The sequence below is a fragment of the Ananas comosus genome, linkage group 5 (assembly GCF_001540865.1).
Source record: "Ananas comosus cultivar F153 linkage group 5, ASM154086v1, whole genome shotgun sequence".
NCBI classification, from domain to species: domain Eukaryota; kingdom Viridiplantae; phylum Streptophyta; class Magnoliopsida; order Poales; family Bromeliaceae; genus Ananas; species Ananas comosus.
Genome location: NC_033625.1, coordinates 10879970 through 10896251, shown reverse-complemented (window position 1 = coordinate 10896251; position 16282 = coordinate 10879970). Strand labels below are relative to the sequence as shown.

Below are 16282 nucleotides of genomic sequence, written 5' to 3'. Positions count from 1 at the left end.
ATCAATTTACTCAACCACCTCCAAAACTTTTATTCTAAAAATAGGGTGTGTTTAATTTAATAATTTTAATAAATTATAACCAATCAAATCAATTTACTCAACCACCTCACCTTACTCTTACTTGTTTGGTTCACCTATTTTAGACTATGTAGTCGGAATAAAATTTATTGATTCCGATAGTTATTGTTTGTTTTACAAGATTTGACTTCCGATTTCTATTCCACTTTGGAATGGGAATGGTTCAATCCATCTACAGTTTAATTTGGCTTTGAATTCTGAATGGGCCATTCCAATGTAAACCACTCAAAACTTTCTCTCAGAAACATCTCTCCCTAGTCTCGCTTTATCACCTTTATCTCTCTTAGTCAAAACACTAATCAAAACACTGAAAATCCTAGATGTTCACTCCGATTTTTTTTTTTTTTTTTTTTTATTAAACAAGGGTATACCCTATTTGAGAAAATACAATGGGAAGTACAAAGGCCTTTGTCGCCCAACTGAGGTTATCCTAGGAATAGTTAAACGTACATCCGAAGCACTATCCCCCCAAGGCCGAGGTCTAAAAGTAAGCGCAGAAAATAACCTTACTACCCACATCTTCACTTGGAGCAAGACGGTTATTGAATAGTTTCAATTATTATTCTAATAATGAACCAGATATTTTTAGATGATTCATCATTCCATTTTTCTTTCCAATACAATCAAATTCTATCTTTTACGCCGATTCCAATTATGAACCAAATATGTCCTTAATCCCATGCGCGGTTTTCCCAGCGCCCAAATCTGCTGGTTAGTATCCATCCCCGAATGCTCCATACGATATCACCTTTTAGTGAATGGTTCTACAGGTGAGCGCCCATGTTAGGACTTGTTGGGATGTTGCTAGTCGGAGCAAACTATATTTCCCATTTTGACTACAAACTAAGAATTCAATACTTCTTTACATATTGTTAGCGACATATTTCGGCCTCCTTTATGATCTGTTAGGGTTCCTTTCTTTTGTTTTTTGGGGAAATTCAGCTGAGATATCGTGATTTTATTTTCATTTTAGATTCAAACATATCAGGAGAGCTCTAGATTCGGATTCAGAGTGCGAAGGCTTTAAATACTGTTCATATGACCCCTCGACACCACCCTTTTCCACACATGTTCAACTCTCTCAGGCGATTGTGGACCGTAGTTCTCAAAAAGTAGGAATAGTTTAACAGGAGTAGCTAGCTTCCATAGATTAGTAGTGGTAATTTCATCCACACTTAGCTGCTTCAGTAGTCTAGCAGCGTTGGTAGTACTTGTTCAGGTTAATTTCTTCGGCCAATCTGTGAGATCAAATCAACACTCCAAAATTTCCTAGGTGCTTCAACTTCAGCCGAGAGGTGGTGCCTGAGTCCAGTTGAACCAAGCTCTGCCAGAGCCAAGTGGCTGAACTTGGTAGCGTGCTTTAGAAGGTCAAGTCCCAGCAAAGAACTCCAGAGCCAAAAACTAGAATCTCCGACCAATTGTACTCATTTTGCTTATTCATCAAGAAAGAATATTAGTTCTTTTCTATTCTATTTATTTTTCGTCAACATGAGATCTTAGTCATTCCAGCTTCTCAGAATAGTAGGTTCCACCAACAAGGCGATTTATTAATTAATTATTTCATAAAAATGTGAAATAAATGATTCAGAGGCCAAATATTTTATGCGGCTGCAACAGGGTTTTCCAGCTTCAAAATCAAATCAACAATGACATGGCCACCGATGCCTAAAAGCCCTGTAGGCTTAACCTTAACACCATTCTCGGATCCTAACATTTATCCAATCCCAAGAGATGCTATTCATAGAGGTCGCGTTGGTATTGAATATTGTATTTATCCAAATCCCATCACTATCTATCGTCTGAATTTGATCAAATTCATCGATTCCGATAAAAAATTTACCTGCTAATATCTTCTCACCATGAAGAAGGCATTCAAATATCTCAATCTAAAGAACACAAGATAGATGCTATTGTCTCGTGAATCACAATATAGCTATAACGAACTGATCGACCGTACAATGCTTCAGTTTTCATATTAACAGAGAACACATATTTGCTCGGCTTTGAGACGCCTCTTCGATAAGATATCTTTCTTAAGATATTGTTGACACTGATATTTCAAGCGGTATGCCCGGCTTAGGCTCCAATACCTGTGCGTCAGGTAGCTCTTTACTCAACAGTTCCTGCGTAAAGATGATTTGCACACGGGTTATTAAGAAAAGCATAGCTAAACAATGTCGTAGACAGATCAACACAAAAAGGTTTCAGACTTGAGCACACTATGTACTCAAATGCATGAACTCATAAAAATCATGAGTTCATGCATTAAATTTAGCTATAAATTTAGCTATAAATTATGCATTAAATTTAGCTATAAACACAAACAGCACACCTGTAGCACTACGATATGTTTAAATTTTTATTAATTTAGCTATAAATTATGCAAATTTTCCTCGAAAAATAATTTATTGTAAGTTGAAAAGTGGGTGCGTTAAAATAGGACATTTAAGAAGTACCAGATGCCTGGTTTTTACAGTTGATATGAAAATAGAAGATATGGGACAAAGAATCATGCTTTTAGATAGTTTAACAGATTGTGTACGTCTTTCAAAAAGAATAAACGATGCCAAGTAGTTGTGTCAAGCTTTTTCAACAGCTAATAAAAAATAAAGTCAATTAGGTGAAAAACCAGGAATATCGAAAAACGAGAGAAGAAAAAGAAAGAAAATGTGGTGTGGCTTGGTTTTAAGCCTCCCTCCTTAGGCAAATATGTGTAATATATTGAAACAGGGATTTAAGTGTCGTGGCACAGGGTCGTACCGAAAACATGCCGGCACGGTGCGTACCAGGACGTGCAGATGCGTGCTTGTTGAAAAAAATACATAAATGTCGACACATAATCACATTAAATATTTTCTTAGCAATAAAATATTCTAATTTCTTATTATGAATTTTAATCATTTTTTTTAAACTTTATTGAGAAAATTATTTATTAATTTAAAGAAAAGAAAGTTTTGAGCTTTGTCATTGGCACGAGGGCTGTATTGTGTCGATATTTTGTTGGCGTGATATGATATGGTAGATACAGCCTATACTGATGGCACTTAAATCCTTATATCGAAATATTGTGTCTGTACCATATTTCAGCCAAATTGGACAAAGTGTGAATAAATGTAGTGCATAAAACTGTTTAAGGATTTTTGGATGAATTGGGATTGAGTTGAGACAATAATTGTGCAAAAGGAAAATGGCCAGTTTGTATAAAAAAATCCATTGGTTTTGAGATTTTGCAAAAGTAGACCATCTTTTTGGATTTTGCAGATTCGACCTACTGATATCAACTGTACCACTAACAACCAAGTAAACTGATATCATCTCTAGCAGTACCGACCAAGTAAACTGATGATAAAGGATTGTTTTTCTTGAAAAGAAAAACAACGAAGAAAGAAAAAGAGAAGCCGACCTTGAAAGATTCTATTGTACCCTCTGAATATAGGATGCGTGAGAGAATTCCTTTGGCATTCAGGTCACCATTGTTCATGGGGACTATATACCTACAATATAAACAACCATAATGCTATGTCAATCATCACTTCATCAGTAACCATTATGAGTTAAATATGAAGATTTTGGTTGATTACTTGGCTTTAAGAAGCTTCGCTAGCTGAACTGCATCTTCCTGTCCAGACACCAGTGTGAATAAAGGAAGCAATTGCTTTATCACAGGTGTGATGAGAATGTCCGCTTGATAATTTTCTACAAAAGACTTGTCGTATACGCAATGTGGCTCATGGTAAAGAGTTAAATTACTTTGTCCAAATTTAATGATATACCTATCCATAGAAATGTCAAGGATAATCTTCATAAGTAGAGGATCTTTAGGGGGGAATCATAATTAAATGAACAAAAAAATCAAAGGAGTGAGCATGGAGAGTCGCGAACAAACAGATGATCTTCGTTGCAATCATGGGAACAATCACTTTACCCATTTTCAGGGCGCTGCCAAGGAGGCCCTAGTATAGGACCTTTAGTAGCACAGATTTGGATATTTGTACCATTTTTTCCTTCTAAAACAGACTTTTGACCAGGCTCTAAGTATGTAACCTGCAATTAATTTACTTTGCTCAAGCATCAGTACCAAATAGTTTGCAAATGATGTAATAACATCATATATGAGCCAAAGTTGCACTACAAAAATGGAAGTTTGCTTTTGCGATGTCACAAGGTTTTGTTTGTCAGTTCACATAGAGTAATCAGAACGTTTCCCATAAGCAAGAATTAGAATTATCAATACTCAAATTTAAAACGGAAGTACAAGTCAATAGAAGAGAATAAAGAGTAAAGACTACTAAATTAAGCAGTCTACTAGAAGAGAATAAGATATCCTTCACAAGATATCGCCTACCTCTATCTCTTATTGATTTTAATCTCCTCAAATTACAAGTACTAACCATTGCCAGTAAACACACATACATTTTTAAGCCCTTTAAACCACCAAATACTAACCTTCTTGGATGAATCAGCAAGTGAACAGGCCATATCCTTCCTTCTCCAATTTAGAAGGCCTTTTCTATTCACAAAGTATCAGATTCACCTTCACAACTGTACTAATGTTCACCGTCATACATGCCATAAGCACCGAAAAAGGCCTACGGTAACACACTTTGACTTGCTAAATAGCAATGAAATTTGGGTGAATTGGCGCTTTCTTTTCTTCTGGTGGACAGGAGGATATTGGAACATCCTCAAAATGATGCATTCCGCCAATTTGCGAACAAATTGTACAATAAAGTTTGGATAATGGAACAAGTTATCCAGTCGTAACATGTAATATACAAGGATTTTCTTTTTTAATTAGTCCACACAATTGATTGTAGCTTCTGCAAATCGTAACACTTTTTACTTTTTAGGATAGTATATTTTACATTTCTAGGTGACTTCCCGATTATGATATTCTGAAATAATTTATTTAGATATATACTGTGCCGGGGTAGACATTCTCAAAAATCTAATCAACCAGTTACCTCATGCCCTTTAAACAAAAGAGATAAGTTGAATGCGGCATTCATGGATCCACATTATGCTTGCATTTACAATGCCTTAATTGAAATAGCTCCATATTTACTGTAATAATTTTATAATTTTTGCACTAAAATGGATGCAAAAGAATTGTCTTTGAAAAAGTGTGCATAATAATTACACATTCAAGTGTGTTCAAATTAAGTTTTGCATCTTTCAGGAAATATCACAGCCAATTCTTCCCTATGTGGGACATTTCATCAAGGAGACCCTTTTCAGTTGAGGTAGCGGGGAATTCAAGATATTCAATGCACACCATTTAGGGTTAGGGCCCTTGAATCAACCAGGGCTGGGGGTGCTTTGCTGCTCTGGGTCCAGTGTAGGGTAGACTGCTTTCATAATATCAGAGATATGAGACGGTTTGTACAACAGCCTTCACAATTTTTGGTTGATATGATCATGAGCAATGAACTATGAAGTCTTATAGATATGTTCAATCTTAAGTTATGATCAAGCATGTGTTTTTTGTGAAAACTTTATTTATATTTGATGCTTGCTGTAACGTATCTGTATTTCCGTATATTCTGATGTGATGTTCAGTCGAACAACAAAGATATAGAGAGACATGATGTCTACATGACGATGTGGAAATATGAATTCGGAACCAAAATTAAGGATTGCTCAAATGTAAGCATGGAATAGATCTCAAATTATGACGAAGAGTATAAATGCCCATCGGTACAGCCAGTGCCCACCCTAACATACCTTGCAGACAAGATATCTACACAATACAAGCAACATGCCGATGGCAAGGCTCAATACCCATTTTTCTTTGAAATTAGCAACTATTACATCAATAAAGTGCAAAACATTTGATAAACATTTATAATAGGCAATTTAGAATATATTGGCACCAAAGAAAATCTATATTTCATGCTATAATGTGTTGGAACACAAATAATTCTGTGAACAACACAACATCAACACGACAAATAACCCCAACCTACCCCTTCCATCTACTTCTTCCAAGGAGGAGGATCAGTTCAACTCTAAATATAATGCAAGAAATTAAGAAATTATCGAAAACTAAGATCTAAAGGAAAAGAAAGTTGTGTGTAATGCCCAAAAATTTTAGTCTTCGTGTCATGTTTTGGAACATGAAACTAAAGTTCCGAAACATGACATGGAACTAGGGTGGCAAAAACTTTTTGTTTCCACAGAATCCAATTGGAGGTTTCAGAACCTATCCATGTTTCCCAACATGGTTGGTGTAATATACCGAAACTTCGGTAGGTTGTACCGAACTTCAGTCAAATTGACCGAAGGGTGGTGATGGGCAAGATGGTGAGGACCGTTAATCATTCCGAGTGCTTCGGAATACATTAAATGAGTGGTTGGGACCTTGGAGAGCAAGTTGGGAAGTTCCAAGCCTTTTCGAGCTGGAAATGCTCTCGAGGTCCGGACCCTGAGTGCAACGTCCGGACCCCATACACGCAGAAAGGTTGGGTGGTCCAAAATAGTGATTTTGTGAGGGGACTAAGTTCAATTGTCATTGGGGAGGCCTCTTTTGTGGGTCTTATGCCCTAAGCCCCACTTCCCTCACTTGAGAACAAAGAGAAGAAACTCTCTTTCTCTCTCTAGGAGCTTCTCACACTCTTCTCTCTCTCTCTCTCTTTCTCTCTTACTTTCTCTAGGGTTTACTCCAAGGATGGAGTTTGGAGGAGAAGGAAGCTTACTTGAGGAAGAAGCTTGGTTCTTGTGCAAGGAGTTGGAGAAGAAGCTTGAACTTGAGGTGAGTTCATGTGAATATGAGTTAGGGTTTGGCTAAATCTCTTCTAGTTGTGGTTTCTAGAAGATGATATGTTAGGTTAAACTATTAATCTCCAAGAAAATTGGGTAATTGTGGATTATGGAAACCCTAGGGTCAAAAATGGGGTTTTGTTAAGTTTGAGATCTAACTTGGGTTTGATCTCTTGTAGCCCTAGTTGGAGTATAAACTGACACGTTGGGAGACTCGGATTGGAATTCCGATAGGTCTACGTCAAGAAATTGAGGAAAAATCCTGTTTCGGCTTCGTTTGCGTAGGTCGGGGGAAAGCGGCAATCATAAATCGGGAAACTCAGATTCTAGCACCCTAGCATCCCTACAAGGTGGGTAGTGCTATCCGAAACAGTTAGATTTCTCTTTATGTCTAAGTCACCATTTGAGCATGTATGTGTATATGTAAGATTCATGCATTGTAGGGTTAAATGGTAATATGTTGGTACTTTTTGCGTGCTTTTAATATAAAGATGCATATGAATTGGCAATGGAACATTGGACATTTGTGAACCTATAGATGTATGAATTGAGACATGAACCTAATTAAGGTAGAAAACATGGTGACATTGTGATAAATGATTGAAATAGCACCTTGTGGCATTGAATGCTAGTAAATGGAACACTTTGTGTCTTGTGGCATTAGTGGACATGGCATCCTCATAGTTGTGGATTGGATCATACTCACCTATAGTCTTATGCTTGAGGGCGGTCGCTCCCCCTCGAGCGATGAGCTCCGGAGTGGTCATCACTGGGTCGTAGCGAGTATCTCCCCAGAAGACAGTCCCGTCAGATCGTAGCGAGTATCTCCCCAATTGTAGGGGTTTGGTTGGTGAGTTTTGGGGCTAAACCTACGAGTTAACCAAGAGGATTGGGTGTTGATAATGGCAATTGGCATGTATCATGAACATCATATATATGTGGGTTTATTATTCTTGTTCAGGCATAGTAACTGCATTTGATTAGAAATGGCTATCTATCTATCTGTTCTCTTTACTTATGCCTGGTTAGACCTAGTGAGAAAGTCGGCGGGGTCGGCAGCCGAACCCGCTGGAAACTTCTTATAGTTCTCACCCTACCATTTTTCAGATCCAGGCCCGAGCGAGGCGGTTGAGGATCGCGGCAAGGGCATGAGCCCTAGGTGGCGAACATCCGTGTATTAGTGGTACCTTGTTTCATCTTGTGGTTACAATGAAAAGTGTAATGGGATGGAAATGTATAAATCATGTAAATGGCACATGTTTTTGGGAAAGTGGATGTAAATTATAGTATGATTGTATTTGGTTAAATGTAATCAAGATACATGTATGGATGTGATAATAATAGTAGTGCTTTCACTTGTGGTTGTTGCTTACCTTCGTGTAAGCCATGTATATCTGAATTTTCGTTGCGCAAATTGTTATACATGTTGATACTCGTGCGGAGCCTTGGGCGGACAGGGGAGGTGTTGTCCGTTCGGCGTCTATGGACGTACCGGGACCGACCAAATTGGCGGTCGCGGGGCGTGACAGTTGGGTGGTTGCAGAACCTGGCTGTGACTGTAGCTAGGAAAGAAAGGTAGATTGGTAATTTCACCTACCATTATATATAGCTTGCCACCCAAGTCACTTCCTCTCTTACTCTCCCCCATTCTCCTTCTCCTTCTCCTTCTCCTCTTGCTTAGCTGAGCTCGCCTCTCTTCCAACCCTAGAAGTGTGAAGAAATCTCTCTTCTTCCGCTACCCACTTCACCGAGAAATATCGAGTTTCAAAGAGCTTGGTGAGGTGATTTTTACTTCCTTAGGGTTATCATTTTAATGACCTCCAAGATCAAAGTGAGTTGTTCTTGGTCCTTGATCTAGTTGGAGGATTCTTGCTTCGACCGAGTGTTTCATGGGCTTCAAGCTTTTTTTGTGGGTTCTCATGACGCTTTCAGTTGGATTTTGAAGAATATGTTTGGAACCCATGGATTTTCAAGCTTTTGTGTGAACTTTTAAATGGCCAAGCATTCAAGCTAGTTTGTGGCTATCCTTGCCTTCTTGGACCTTTCTAAACAATCAATTGAAGTTTTCTTGGGCGATTTACATGAAATCCATCATTTTCAGTTTCAACCTTGAAATAGAAATCAATTTAGGGCTATGATTTCCCATGCCTCTTTTACCTCGTTTTGGAGCATTTCCATTGCCTCAAGTGGTTGGAAGTTGATTCTAGTAGAATCGACGTAGCAACTCCGCGAATTTTGCAAAGCTGTCGTTGCTAGTAATGCAGTTTAGGAGGCTCGATTCTGAAACCTAGGACCCAGGTTCTAGAACCAGCTCAATGAACAGGGCAAACTAGCACTAGTCATACGGAACCTAGTATGAGGTTTCGGAACCTCGTGCCATGTTCTGGAAGGTTCTAGAACCAGCTCCATGAATAGGGCAAACTAGCACTAGTTCTACGGAACCTAGTATGAGGTTTCGGAACCTCGTGCCATGTTCTGGAAGGTTCTAGAACCAGCTCAATGAACAGGGCAAACTAGCACTAGTTCTACGGAACCTAGTATGAGGTTTCGGAACCTCGTGCCATGTTCTAGAACCCTAGCATTAGTTTTTGGAATCTAAAGCTCTAGAACTTCAGTAATGAGTTTTATGAGTTCTTTTGGTCAAGAATTGTAGTCTAGTATAGTGCATGACCCAAATGGACTCTCCCTAAGTCCAGGCGAAGATCAAGGAGTTGTGAGCACACTAAAATCGTCAAACTAGCCATTCGAGGTGGGTGCTCAATCTGAAGTGGGTATAGTACCACCACGATGAAAATCCTGATATATTTTGTTAACATCAATAGCATTTTGAAACACTGAAATACCGAGGTTAGACTTCTACTTACGATGACAATTGCAAAAATCTAAGCAAAAGTACAAAGAACGACATAACCGACATCGACTAAAAGGCGACTTCCAAGAGGGTGATCTCGTCCGGCTCCATCTAAGCAAGGAGCGCTTGAAAGGCAAGAGTAAGAAGCTTAAACCCATTCACTATGGAGCTTTCAAGATCCTACACAAGACTGGTGAGAATGCTTATTAATTGGACCTACCGCCTACATGAGGATGTTTTCGATTGTCAATGTCAAGAACCTAAAGTCATTCGAGTTGTCGTTGTTGGATGATGAGCCTGAATAAATATTGTCATCCGTGAAAGATCTTGTCGTAGAACGTGAAGAGCACTTAGCTGAAGATACTATTTTGGAACACAAGGTCACGACAACACGCAAAGGTAAACGTGAATCCTTTCGTGTTGGACGAAAAGGTCAAAAGCCAAGTGCCGCCAGGTGGTTCATAAGGGAAATAGGGGAAACTCAACTCCCTCACTTGTAGTTCTAGATCCAGCAGGTGCTAGCTCCTCTCATAATTAGGGAGTCATGATCCGGGACGATCGGAATTCTAGATAAGGTGGTGTTAGTTCCAACTGTTACGGATAAGGCGAAGGCAATTGCAACTGCTTCATTGGGATAAGGATCGATGTGATTTTTCAACTGATCGGAAGAATGATCAAATTGTTTAACCAATTTGAATAAGAATAAAACCAATTTTGGATAAAAATAGAACCAACTTGGATAAGGATAAGGAGATTAGATGTTCTTTTTCAAGTATTTTATTCTTATCTTTTCGTAAGCCTAAAAAGCTATAAATAGGAGCCCTATTGGCTCTTGTAGAGCCATTCCAGATAGCAAATATACAAAGTTTTTTCTATCAAGTGTTCTTTGTATATTTCATTTATAATATGATTTTAGGTATCCATCTGGGAGGCACTGCGACATTGCTTCCTCCTCCTCCGACGTTTGCAAATCTTTTCATCGAATATGGGTGAAATTACAAAAAGTAGTATTGTAGCAAAATGTTTTGAGGTATTATTTAGTTAAAAGAGTTATTAGCGATTAATATCTGATGTGCATTAGATTGTGCAGCAGAAGCACAATATGAAATTCAAGGATTAAAATTAATTTTTTTTATTTCTATATGAGATAAGTAGTTGGATTATATTTTGCAAAATTTTATTAGCAATTGGCATGTTAACTTTGATATCAGAACACAAGACAAAAATCATCAATGGTCAAATCAACTGTGTGAGAGAAAAATTCAGATTTTAATGACAAAAGTTTTGTTACATATGGAATATATACCGTCTTATTTTTATTTCTCATTTAGCTTGACAATGGAAATTATGAAGATGGAATATTTTGTTAGGAGGCAAGAATGTAATACCTCATGTCTTTCTTTTATTTTACTTGTTTGTGTATAGAGTTAGACAATGTTGTATAACTTATAAACCTTACGGATTCATGTGCATAATGGCCACCTTAATTAATACAAGGTCTTTATCTTTTCCTCCTGTACATTGATACCCCAAGCCGTTCTCTCCCTCTCTTTTGATCTCTCTTTCTCACCGTGTGCCGCACCCCCTTCTCTCTCTCATATGCATGCATGCACGGGGGGACTCCTGATCTTCCTCGTCCTCCGATGTTGTCACAACTATCCTTGGCCTTCATAGTGCTTCTTGATTGTTGTCAGCGTCATTACGTTCGTCATCAACGACACCTTCACCACCATCGTTTCTTCATCGTCTTTGTAAGATTCTGCTGATTAAATTGATACCTAGCATTTGATAGAACAATACTCCAATTATTTGGAGGTAAGCGCCGAACATTTGCTAGCTTTTCATTTTGTAATATGGGATAGCAGTCTAAGTATGAGAAAATTATGATTTGCAGTTTTCTAAAATAATAATTTAATATATTATACACATTTCAGCAAAAATAAAATTTAAAGCAAAGGCTTCCGACTATGTTTCGACTTTGACTGTCAAGTTCTTTTAGTAAAATTTTCGAACATTCGATAATCTGTTATGTAAATTAGTGGCTAAATAAATATTTTAAATTATAATATCTCTTGGTATTATGCTATATTAATGTTGGTCAAGTCGACATGTACTCTATTCTAAAAGCTAGCTTCTACTCTGTAATGCACCCCTAGGTGCCTGCACCTCCAAGCGCCTCTATTCTATATTTGCAATTTTGAGCACCCTTGTCGGTGATTGCACTTTTAGGTGCCTATGTTCTATATATGCGCATATGTGTTCCTCTGGACCCCGCCAATGGGTCACTTTCTCTAGTTAGTTGTAAGAGACTTGTTTGCTTTTCATTTATTTCTAGAAAGAAAAGCACTTTGTCATATTATAATCTTTCCTATTTGATATTCACAAACTCAAATAATCTATGTTTTTGTAATATTATGCAAGAAAAATGAATCACCTGGACTGCATTTCTACACGAAAATTTCACTTCAGAGTATATAGTTATTTATTTACATGCTTAATCTGACTAATGTGATGCATGGTTGCTTACCCAGGTACTGAGACTATTTTGCCGCGTGAGGACGAGATCAAGCGAACACTAGTCATAGTACGTAGTTCGAGACACTTTCTTTTGGTGATAAATTTTTGTTTAGCTAGTTAAATGTTAATAAGTGGGTTTTTGTAGATTATCATCCCGTTTTATTCGATTCTTCTCTATTCTTTCCTCTGTATTGTGGAATAAGTGAAAATTTTTGCAACAACTATTGGGCGGAGGTTTCAATTGTGTTTCGTTGTGAAACTTAGTATTGCAAGTTGTAAAATTATTTTGGTTCTAGTCAATCTTTTGTTTCAAGCCTAGCTGTTTTGATTCATTGGTTTTATCAAATTTTATGATTATCATTTTGTTTGACTCTTTGTTGGGTTATGTAGCCTTGCATATTTGCTGATCTAGCAAGTATGTGGTGTCGGATATGCCTCGGGTTTGGGGTGCGACAGTAGCACTGATCCAATCTATGATGATTCAGTGTAAGGCCATGCAAGCCCATACTGTTCCACATGAGCCGTGGACTAATCTTTGGGCCTTTTTACCATTAAAACGTAAGTCTATCTTTAAATTCCGTCTTCTTTCACCATCTAGGAACATTGGGGAGCTCTTCCAAGTAGTGGAGAATGCAATCCTCACTCCCATCCACCCAATTTATTAAAATAACATAGAATCCCAACTTAGAAATAAGGGTATTTGAAATTCCCATGCTGTTAATGTTACATCCACTTCAAAATCAAATTATTTTCTAACTCTAAAAGAGGGATTTATGTCAACTACCGATTTGATCTAATTTTGGCAAAAAAATTATAATTTATGAAATGTAATATCACATTAACTCGCAAATGCTGAGATTGCTTTGAAAAATCGAGCTAACCTTGTGCTAAGAGTAAATCTTCCAATTAGCTTCGACTTACGCAAAATTTTATTTAGTATAATTGCAATTTCAATTGTAAATCAACTTGTCATACAAATAGAAACTAGTTCTGCAATCAGTGACAATGATGCTTAGAAGATCTATCGCTTATTTGTAGTCTCAATTCCTTGAAAACATCTTCCTTTAAAAAAGATCCAAAGCCATCTTTCGTGGAATGATTCGAAAAATAGCGTAGGGCTATGGGAGAAGTATCGTCTGCATCATTGTGAAGGATGGTGGGACTAACGTTTTTCATCTCGTGCTCTTTTTGGGAGTGCTTCTAGGTGTGCCGGAAGCCGTGCATTTTGAGGGCAGGCCACAATTTCTGGAGTGTCATTTTCAGTTCAGTATTGCACATGAGGGCACGTAAAATGGGATATTCTCTGTCTGCTAGCATGGTGGAATAAGCCCCTCCAGGTTTATGATGTTATGTAAGCTTGTTTTCGCACGCTTGTCACGTGCATAAATACCAAATGAAGTCATACTAAATTTGATTTATGTCAGAATTGATTTCAAGTCAATTGATGTCTTGTGTGGTATCATCAACTACATTTTGCTTTCAAGGCTAACCGATTTGCTCCGAGAGGCCTAACGATCCGAACAAAGAGTTGTGACAAAAGCACTTAACTAGTAGGACAATTTCGGATAGCCAAGCACATGCAGGACTCTTATGCCACCTCTCATATCAATCGCCAAAATTGTGAGGGTAAAGTCAAAGAAGAGAGTTGTGAAGCTTGGCTTACATTGCTAAAGAGTGGTCTCAAGATGGCTTCTGCATTTGGAGTGGCGATTACGGGAAGATCTGGCATCTTCTTGGAGAGGGGAGTCAAAGTCTTTACATGGCAGTGATCATCCAGGCTCTGCGTGATTAGCAAGCAATCGAGACTGGGAAGGTCGTCTAGCTGCCTCCCCACCATCCATCCCCGAAAGATTATATTTAGCGAGCAAATTCTCCAATGATAATATGTTTATAGAATCGGGCAAGGTCACAAGAAGAGCTTATTACTTACCCGAAAATTCCCCAGCACCTTCTTGGCACCCTCAAACAGCCATGGCAAGCCGAAATCCAGGTTTCCCACAAGGATGGGATCCACCAAGATGTTCAGCCCCTCCACGTCCCACAGCCAGCTATTACCCTGCAAACAATATTTCATATGGCAAAACCCGTTCAACCTACAGCTTCTTATCTTATCTTTTTTCTAAAAAACTGCTAATGCACAGGGAAGAAGAAGAAGAGGCCGGTGGTGAAAGAACCTCCAGATATGTGAGCTCTATGGGCTTAGAATCTTCAGATTTAACAGCAGAAGCAGCAGCTGAAGCGGAAGAATCGTGCCTTTGAGTGGTGGCGGAGGAACTGTTCTTGGGACGGAGCGACGTGCTGGAGCCGAAACAGAGATGGGAAGTGGGATTGGGAGGCAAAGTGGCGGCGGCGGCGGCGGCGGCGGCGGTGCTTCTGCGGCCCCCGCGTATGGAGGCGTAGCAAGAGGAGGGGAAGAAAGACGATGGGACGCACGAGGCGTGCGTCGCCATGGATGGATGGGAAAAGAAAATTTCGGCTGTTAATATCTTTGTTCAATTTAAAGAATTTTATTGCAATTCTTATTTGTAAGGCTAACTGATTTTCTTCAAAATAATTTTAGATTTGAAAATCAACCAATAAATCCAATCACACTCCGACTACCGGGTCGCGAGTAGTCGCGAGTCCATACTTAGTCTTGTATATAATATAGCTGGTCGTGAGTTCATTATTATCTTATCTACCTATCATACCTATATAAATATATGAATCCGTAGTTCAGATTCAGGTGGTAGTGAGGGGTGTAGGCGCTGGTGCGGCGCAGGCGTGAGGAGCCCAGCGGGGGAAGAGAGCAGGGAGTTTTTATTTTTTCTTTCCCCTCTTCAATTTTTTTTTTCTCCCTTCATATTTGGAGAAGAAGATTTATAATTTTTTGTTAAGTCCAATCTAATTTTTTAATTTTTATTATAAAATTTTAAAATATATAAATAATTTTTAAATAGTTTGGACTATTTGTATTAAATATAAATTTTAATTTTATACTATTGAGCATTTATATATAAATTATATATTAAAAAATAAAAGAAAGATTGATGACGTTTAAGTTAATTTTATATTTTATAAAATTTAGTTGCGAAAATCGCATAAATATACTACCAAAATCTATAGAACTAAGCGATACGTTTAGATTTTTAAAGTCAAAGTACCATTGATTGACTCAAATCTAATATATCGACAAATTAAATAATCAAAATAAAATTTTGAAAGATTGGATTTATATTTTTCGTCCTTCAAACTATAAAATAAGTGACACTTTAATTTTCGAACTTTAATATGTTATGATTCAAACTATAAGACATGTGACACTTTCATCCTTAAACTTTAATTAGTTATAATTTCTGACTTCAATATGAGGTATATTATTTTAGTTCTCAACGTTTATTAATGTAATAATATCATTTATTAATCGTATAGTTTTTACCCTTATTTTTTTTATTTTACTATCTTTTCTTTCTTTTCTCCTTGCTTTTAGAAAAGTAGTATACGTTGCATGCTCTGATATCATGTTAGATGCTGCTACTTTCTTGTATTATTTCTAACATATTTATTGTAGACGCCTTGTATACTTTGGGTATATGGCGAGTCTGTGCACGTATCGAGTAGGCTTCCGTTGGGGCCCGGGCGTGACAGTAATATACCAAATTCCCGTATCGTAATGCCAACTTTGGCCGAATTGATTAAAATGTGGTGTGAAGGCGATAGGCAAAGTTTCCATATAGCCTTGAAAGCGTTGGGATGGTTAGAAGTGAGTTTCGGGAGAGTGTTTTCGGTGCAAACTAGGCGCAGAAACGAAATCCGAAGTATTAAGTCTATTGGAACAGCAGAATTTGTATTGAGTACCGGAACCACGAATGGAGTACCTTTCACGCCCTGGGATCCAGTGAAAGCCCGCCCGGTGCGTGTCCAGGCCCGCCATATGCCTACAACATATAAGACGTCTACAACAAAGCGATAAATTAAACAACAATAAATGAGCATCTAGGAGTATCAGAGCATACAACAGCTAGATTATAGAATAAAGAGATAAATAAAGATCTAATCCACTAACATAAACATAAAGTAGTGCAACAACAAAACCCA

The 16282-nt window shown here is 37.9% G+C and overlaps 1 protein-coding gene across 2 annotated transcripts; it reads right to left on the bottom strand.

The window, feature by feature from the left end:
- On the bottom strand, positions 1816-14845 carry LOC109710258. 2 transcript variants are annotated; one of them, XM_020232768.1, is made up of 7 exons: positions 14380-14845; positions 14136-14261; positions 13869-14042; positions 4004-4122; positions 3660-3851; positions 3482-3572; positions 1816-2201 (listed from the first exon to the last, which is right to left on the bottom strand). In XM_020232768.1, the coding sequence occupies exons 1-7, from the start codon at positions 14653-14655 to the stop codon at positions 2112-2114; spliced, it is 1068 nt and encodes a 355-aa protein (XP_020088357.1). In that variant the 5' UTR covers positions 14656-14845; the 3' UTR covers positions 1816-2111. The 2 variants fall into 2 exon arrangements, with proteins under 2 accessions (XP_020088357.1, XP_020088358.1); XM_020232769.1 differs by having other exon boundaries at positions 13869-14027; positions 14380-14841.

Excerpts from the sequence above, each read along its gene's own strand:
- LOC109710258 (XM_020232768.1), bottom strand. The coding sequence starts at position 14,655 with ATGGCGACGCACGCCTCGTGCGTCCCATCGTCTTTCTTCCCCTCCTCT. Across the intron at positions 4,123-13,868 it reads TGAGACCACTCTTTAGCAAT|GTTACATACTTAGAGCCTGG; the intron begins GTAAGCCAAGCT and ends AATTAATTGCAG. Across the intron at positions 3,852-4,003 it reads TGGCAGCGCCCTGAAAATGG|GTATATCATTAAATTTGGAC; the intron begins GTAAAGTGATTG and ends TTCTATGGATAG.